The sequence below is a fragment of the Gekko japonicus genome, unplaced genomic scaffold (genome assembly GCF_001447785.1).
Source record: "Gekko japonicus isolate JY-2015 unplaced genomic scaffold, Gekko_japonicus_V1.1 scaffold534, whole genome shotgun sequence".
Lineage (NCBI taxonomy): Eukaryota > Metazoa > Chordata > Lepidosauria > Squamata > Gekkonidae > Gekko > Gekko japonicus.
In genome coordinates this window covers 726,460-734,436 of record NW_015172021.1, presented here as the reverse complement: position 1 = coordinate 734,436, position 7,977 = coordinate 726,460, and the positions used below count along the sequence as shown (strand labels likewise).

General features: G+C 48.0%; 1 protein-coding gene across 1 annotated transcript in view; it reads left to right on the top strand.

Moving 5' to 3' along the window:
* ACACA (acetyl-CoA carboxylase alpha) overlaps positions 1–7,977 on the top strand; it is a 297,952-nt gene that overhangs the window by 221,720 nt on the left and 68,255 nt on the right. Inside the window, exons 45-46 of the mRNA XM_015420510.1 lie at positions 3,265–3,408; positions 4,496–4,616. Coding sequence (XP_015275996.1) covers positions 3,265–3,408; positions 4,496–4,616 — 265 coding nt within the window. The remainder of the gene's footprint in view (positions 1–3,264; positions 3,409–4,495; positions 4,617–7,977) is intronic.

The following is a 7,977-nucleotide window of genomic DNA, read 5'->3' as shown; positions in this document are numbered from 1 at the left end:
GTGGAGGTGCCCCCTCATGGATCACTGCCTTGTCGTGGCGAGGGGGCTTGCGCGGTTCGATGAAGCTGTGGGCTATGCTGTGAAGGGCCACCCAAGATGGACAGGCCACAGCAGAGAACTCGGACCAAGTGTGATCCCCTGGAGAAGGAAATGGCAACCCACTCCAGTATTTTTGCCAAGAAAACCCCATGGACAGTATCAAAAGGCTAAAAGATATGACGCCGGAAGATGAGCCCCTCAGGTTGGAAGGTGTCCAATATGCTACTGAGGAAGAGCAGAGGGCAAGTACAAGTAACCCCAGAAAGAGTGAAGCGGCTGGGCCAAAGCCGAAAGGACGCTCAGTTGTGGATGTGTCTGATGGTGAAAGGAAAGTCCGATGCTGCAAAGAACAATACTACATAGGAACCTGGAATGTAAGATCTATGAATCAAGGTAAGCTTGACGTGGTCAAAAATGCGATGGCAAGACTGAACATCGATATCTTAGGAATCAGTGAACTAAAGTGGACAGGAATGGGCGAATTTAACTCAGAAGACTATTGTATCTACTACTGTGGCCAGGAATCTCGTAGAAAAAATAGTGTGGCCTTTATAGTCAACAAGAGAGTGCAAAAGTCAGTACTGGGATACAGTCTCAAAAAAGACAGAATGATTTCTGTCCGATTCCAAGGCAAACCATTCAACATCACAGTAATCCAAGTCTATACCCCAACCACTGATGCAGATGCAGAGGAGGCTGAAGTGGACCGGTTCTATGAAGACCTACAACACCTCCTAGAACTAACACCCGGCCCCTAACCCACAAGAACTGATATTTTTTTTTAGAAATAAAACTGGGGGGGCCCCTCCAAAACAGACAAATGAAGGGAGCAAATGAGGGGGGGCTCCAAAACAGACAAATGAAGGGGGGATTTTGGAATTAAAAAGCATGCGACACAATTTAGCAAATGGCTTTGCAGACAGAATCACTGTACTGACTAGCAGGCTTGGTGTATCAGGTACCAGAAGTCAGGCAAGGCAAAGTCATTCAGTCCAAAGATCAAGGTTCCAGAAAGCCAGGCAAGGCAGAGTCAGTGGTTGAGCATCTATTGTATGTGTTACGTCCATGCCTAACAACCTCCCCTGGCTGATTTTTTATAGTCATACGCTTATGGGTCATGCTTGCAGCCAGCTGCTCGGGAGTAATCCTGCAAGTCTTGGTTATCAGCAAACAGCTGGCATCAGGCCAGGAAGCATGCACTTTGCTGTCTCTCCTGTAGCTCAGTTCTTAGCTTTCATCTCCAGTGCCCTAAGGGTGTGGGTGATACTGGAGGGCTGGAAACAACCAACTGAGTTTCACCTCCTGAATCAGGGCTGGAGGGTGTTGGTGGCTCTGCACCAGCTGTTGGCTGTGAATCCTGACAAGCGTGCAGCTCATCTTCCTGCTTGCCGGCTTCTGCTGACTCAGAGCTGGCCACACAGGGCTCCTCCTGAGGAGTCCTCGCTATTGCTGAGCCCTGGCTGACTTACGACAATCACATTCTTAAAGGCTTTAAAATGCAGTGTTTTCTTGTGGGCAAAAATATAGTTTTATATTTCCAGAAAAGACTATTCTGTGGGTTGTGATTGGCTTAACTGATACACGTGCTGATGGGGCAGTGCCTGTTGCACCACTGGCAAAGTCTGGAAGAGAACAGCACCTCTCCCAGAGTAATGACATTTTGAATTACTTTTAATCGAAATATTTTATCATTTATTAGGGAGGTGGCATGTAGTATTTTAAAGAAGCAATGAGTATCTCCTTCCTGCAAAGGACTGAATACAAAAAAAGGATTCAGGTAGTGTAAAGAAGAAGAAGAGATTAGATTTATACCCTGCCCTTCACTACCCAAAGGTGTCTCAGAGCGGCTTACAAACTCCTTTCCCTTCCCCTCCCCACAACAGACACCCTGTGAGGTAGGCAGGGCTCAGAGAGCTCTTGACAGAAACTGCTCTTTTTCAAGAACAGCTCTTATCAGAGCTACGGCTTGCCCAAGGTCATCCAGCAGCTGCAAGTGGAGGAGTGGGGAATCAAACACGGTTCTCCCAGATTAGAGTCCGCGCACTTAACCACTACATGAAACTGGCTCTGTCTGAAAAGAATTAGAAATCTAGTCTAGTGCCAAAATTGGAATAATAGGTAATTTGTTTTGTTGCTGAAATTTAGCTTATCCACCACCTACCCCATACTGAATGTTGATTACATTCAGGCATCACACCAAGTCATGATTAAACCTTGATTTGGTTGTGATGTGTGAACTGATCAGCTGTGATATGTGAAACATGACTTGTGATTAGGCAGCAAACAGAATTGTAAACTGTGATTTGAAAAGTCTTTGCAAACCGTGGTTTGTGATCATTTTGCTTCAGCACTTCTGAATTTATAAAACATAGTTTATGACTGGCGCGGAAAGCATGACTTGAAATGTTTCTGCAAATCCTGGCTTGTTCCCAGATATGGAGTATTGTCTCAACTGCCCAATCATAGTTGCATCTGTTGTGTGTTCAGATGTTCCAGAGCCAAAGAAGTGGGAGACACTGAAAACAAACAAGCTTCTCTAAATTGTCTGTTTGCTCGTTGTCCACTTGGAGGCTCAGGTCGTGGTTTAGAATCCAAGCTATAGTAACCATATGCCAGTTGTAATTTTGCTGGATATCTGAACTGAGCGAGCCCTTGAGTTCCCTGTTACAAAATCACTAACTTGAGGGGGATTGCATCCTTGTATACTAGCAGATTTTCAGGGTTTTCTTTTTGTTTATGGCTAAATCCCATAGGACTTTATTTAGGATTGTTTCTCCTGTACCATCATGTCTGTGTACTACAATCCACATGTAGGCCTTGCTCTGTATACTCCCTCCTTCTGTGGATAGGCAGGTGATAGCTGGCAAAGCGTACTAATGGTACCCAATCAATTTCTACAGGGGTTTGTTTGGAAAACCACTCCCCCCCCTTTTTTTTAACTCTGGTCCCAAGTCAGTTTTAGTTTAGTGTTTGTTTGGTGGGAAGATACAAAGGTTTTATTATCATATTCACTGCCACTGTTTCCAGATTCTAGTTCATTTCACTGTTTATTTTAGAGTCTTTTAATGTTCATATTATCTATTTTCCCTAAATATTACATTAACTGCCTTGATTTACTTCTGTAGAAAGATGGAGTCAAAATATATGTATTTGTGCTATTAAAAATGGTCTTCTTTTAAAAGATATATGCTAAAGGATGTCTACCTGTTTCCTCTCTTTGCATAGGTACTTGGAAGAGAGGTGTACACCTCCAACAACCAACTAGGTGGGATTCAGATCATGCACAACAATGGGGTGACTCATACCACAGTCTGCGATGACTTTGAAGGTGTCTACACAATTCTCCAGTGGCTGTCGTATATGCCAAAGGTCAGTGTTTCTTTTTGTCCTGATGCCAGTAATACAGCAGCTGCTGTCATCTTTTTGTGGCTGTCCGGCTGGCCTCTGGATCAAGCTCTGCAGAGGCCGCAAAAGACTGCGCAGGAGCAGAGGCGCAAGGGTTGGATGTGAATCGGACACTGTGGCTGGTGGGAATCCCAGGTCTAAAAAGCTAGTGCCAGAAGCCAGGAATTTGAGATAGGTTCTTTGCACTGAGAATGGTGTAGGGATGCCAGTCCCTGGGGATGGGGGGGAATTTGGGGGGAAGCCCGCCCCCAACAGTTCTCCGCACCCCCATGCACGTCTGCCCAACAAGCCGCAAAATCACGGCTTACAGGCCAGGTGCACATGGAGCCCACTCTACATGACATTATCACATCAGGGATGGCCCCGCCCCTTCCCAGAATGCCACCCAAATTCCCCCGCCGGGGAGAAGATACAACCTGTCGACCCTAGAGTGGTGGCTGAGAACATCTTGTGGGTCCCAAAGGCAGGAGCACCAGAGTGAGCCAGGGAGAAGCTTTAACCCCCTGACCGATTTCACACGAGAGCTGCGCCATTTGCCCCGCTTCTGTTGGTCAATTTCCCACTCGAAGCCACACGGCCGCATTTTGGCCGCATTTTTACCCTCTTGGTAGCACCCCCCCCCGGAGGGGTTATTCCCCCCCCCCGAGTTCTCAGGTGGTCCAGGGAGAGGCTTTAACAACATTGGATGTCCTGACTGCTCTCCTGTGACCTCGTCTAGCTGCTGAGGGAACTCTTCTAAGAAGGGGGGGAGGGAATCTTGAAAATTGGAGCTGGGTGAGGTGCTTGAGAACCTTCGGCTAGAAAGCTGTGCCTCCTTCCTCTGGGAACTCCGGTCCCCCAGATTGCCTGAGGAAAAGCAACTGCAATTAAAACAGTTTTAAGTCTGCATGGTGGAAATATGCCCTGAGAGTTTAACTGTCACGCCTAGAAACTGGAGAGATTTTACTGTTGTTTTGTGAAACCGCTGCATGTTCAAGGTCTCTGGTATCTCGCATGTCCCAGCCACACCTGAAGGGCCAGAGTACCTAACTTTCTCTCATTCCCCCTTTAGAGTGTATTTAGCCCGGTCCCAATGCTTACTGTAAAGGACCCGATAGACAGAACGATTGAGTTTGTCCCCACCAAGACGCCCTACGATCCCCGTTGGATGCTCGCCGGACGCCCTCACCCAAGTATGTAAATTGCCTTTGGTTTATGCCGTTAATTGTTAACTTACCTGCTTGAAAATCCAAAAAAAGAGGGGGGGTCCATATTTCTCCATCTCAGCTCTTCTCTCTGTTGGTGACCGGCCTAATTTATCTCTCTGTTTAAATGCTGGTCCCTTACCTTCTGGTGCGCTTTTGCGCAGCTGAGAAACAGGCCAGGCTGAACAGATGTGGAACTGCAGTGCAGATGGGGGAGGAGTGGCTTCAACCACTCTGGGGGCAGGAGGCAAGTTTAGCCCCCAGCCCACATGGACCTTGGATGTGTCCCTCCCCTCCCCCCATTCAGTCCTGTGGTGGAAATAAATGTGTTTGTTTTATCTGAACATTCATCTCCTGCTTCTCCCCATGGCTTGAAGCATTTTACTGTAAATGGGCAATTAAAAAATTACGGTGTTTAAGGGTAAACACATTAAACTGCTATAAAAAGGAATCTCCAACCACTTCCTAAGAAAGTGCCCTTCAGAACAAGTCACTTCTAAGCGGCAGAATGAAAAAATAAATTTTAGCCAATTACAATTTGGGACAAGAGAGTCTTGAATGCCCAGTGGAAAGACAAAAGGGAGGGGGGGTCCCTCCAGATTTCGTACCAGAGGTAGGGGCTCTCACAGCAAAAGACTGCCCTAGTAGAAACCAATCACACTTGACAAACAGACGGAATGGTCAGAAAGCACTGGGTGTGAATACGTAAGGAGAGGAGATCCCTCACTTATGGGACTCACTACGCTTGGGAGTCTCAGTTGCAGAGGCCTGGTTCTCACCAGCACTTCGACCACATGGAGCTGCCCTTGGCTGAATCAGATCATCTGTCCATCAGTACTCAGCCTGGCAGCAGCTCTCCAAAGTCGCAGGCAGAGGTCTTTCACACGTCACCTCCTACCTTGTCCTATTTAACTGGAGATGCCGGGGATTGAACCTGGGACCTTCTCCATGCCAAGCAGAGGCTCTACCGTTGAGCCACTGCCCCTCCCCTCCATCCCACCCAGGGTCCTTGCACGAGACACAAAGCTCTCTTTCACCCACTCCCCCTCTCTCAATGTCGGCCATTTTGCTAGTATCTCTGCATCCAAAAGCCACTTCTCAACTGATGTGTATTTATTCACTTTTTGTTTTTGTAAAGAAGGGAGCAGCAATGTCATTTTTTTTAATTTATTTATTTGCTGAGAAAAGAATGCGTACCTGAGGGGAACTAGACTTTACTCCATCCTTATTCTCAGCACCTGCTGTGCTTCTGGAGAGGAGGAGATTGGGTTTATACCCCTGCCCTTCACTACCCAAAGGAGTCTCAGAGCGGCTTACAAACTCCTTTCCCTTCCCCTCCCCACAACAGGAAAATGCTTCCTGTAAAGAGGCAGAGAGACTAAGTAAGGTGGAAGAGAGCCAGCTGCATTATCTGTTTTTTGTTCGTTTGATTAAAAACAAGACTCCTCCACTCCAGTTTTACAACTGAAGGGGTGGATATGCAAATAAATACATGTGGATCCCCACCCCGCCCCCTGGACATCAATTTGTTTGGTTTTTAGTGTAAATAAAAAACAGAATCCAGATGGAGCCATGCAGTTGAGGGCCGGCTTGAGTCGCGCTGCCTTCTGTTGAGTTTGGGGGGTCACGTCAAGCTACTTTCTGGGAAGGAGCAAACCCGGCATCACAATCCCACATGTCACAGTTCCAAATAGGCACTAATAGCAAGACCACATTTAAGTTGCTTTATAGTGCCCCTAGATTTACATTGATCTTCGACGTGGTCTCTGTGCTTCACACCCATGGGATCTAGTGCGCACGCGCTAGATCGATCGGCATTGTAGCAAGCTCTTAGCGGATTTTCGCGCCCAGACCTCGGGCATGCGCAGGAACCCCACCGTGCATGCCCAGAGGGGTGGGCGCGGACATTCCGCCAGTTCCTTTCTTACCGCTGCGTTGGAAAGACCCTTTCTTTGTCAGTCTGATCGGTTTGCTTTTTTGGCTACTTTGCCTCACGGCTCTTCGGATTTTTTCCTCCGTTTTATTATTTTTCTCACTCTTCTTCGTTTGTTCTTCAAAAAAACTCAAAAAAATGGTTTGTTTGGGGAAGTTGCTGGTTTTACCTCAGTTTAGCCTTCGGGCTCCCCCCCCCCCAACCCCTTCTTTTTCCTCCTTCTGGTATTTTTTATGAAGAAGTGGGGTTTTTTCAACCACTGTAAGGGTTGCAGCAGCAAACTAACTCCACTTGACCGCCACACCCTTTGTATTTTTTGTTTGGGGGAGTCTCATCGACCTGAGTCTTGACGGCACTGTGCCAGGTTTTTTAACCAGACACAGAAAAACCGAGCTGCTTGCCTTAAAGTGGCGCTCCCTGAGTCGGTGTTACATCCTCCCTCAGCGATGGAGTCCGAGAGACCATCGACATCGACGGCTCCGGCATCGAGGCCTACCTCCGACATCGGCCAACCAACCTTGAAACCACCGGCATCGAAGGCGCAATCCTCCGCTTCCACTCCAATGAAGAAGAAGCCCAAGCCAAGTAAGGAGCACAAGTCTGCAAAAAAGGGCTCCTCTAAGTCCCTAAAGGCGGCAAAGAAGGGGAAGGTAGCGGTGCCTGCACTGGGTGATGCCTTAAATGTGCCTCCCGCGCCAACGGCAGTATCGACATCGGAGGTCCATACCTCTCCACCGATTCCGACCATTCACCTACTGGACTCCCCTATACAACAATTAGAGGACTGTCCTTACTCCGATATCGAGACGGTACAGCTCCTTACTCGTCCTATGGATTCAGAGGCTTCTCCCTCTCCTTCCCTGTCGTCGACATCAACGGTGTCAGAAGCTCCCGGCATCAATTCACGTCGGAATTGAAACGCCTCTACCAGCACGCAGCGTCACTCTCCACGTCTACTTCTTGAACCTGCTGATATCGATGACCGAGATTATAGGGACCACTCTCACAGACAAGCGGCTCCTTTGTCTCCGAGATGTGCCCATTCCAGAAGTCAATCCCCCCGAGTTTTTATACCCCCACCACCACCTCTGTCTTGGGATCAACACCAGCTGAGGTATCTCTACGGGGGTTATCCACCATCCATGCCGTGGTTGACTCCGGCGGGCTATTTAGACTGGGATCGGTACTCGACCCATTCTGTCCACAGGTCAAGGTCGCCCTACAAATCCAGACCTTCAGCATCTCTGTCTCATCCTCCGGCAGACGATCCTTCCCACCATAATTTGGAACTTTGTCGTCCCAACCCCCAAGTCGTACCACCAAAGATTTTAACTACTCAAACGGAAGTCACTCTATTCAAGTGCCAGATCAGGACTCCTCTAATTCCGCAGAAGAGGATTCTGATACTGAGGCCTC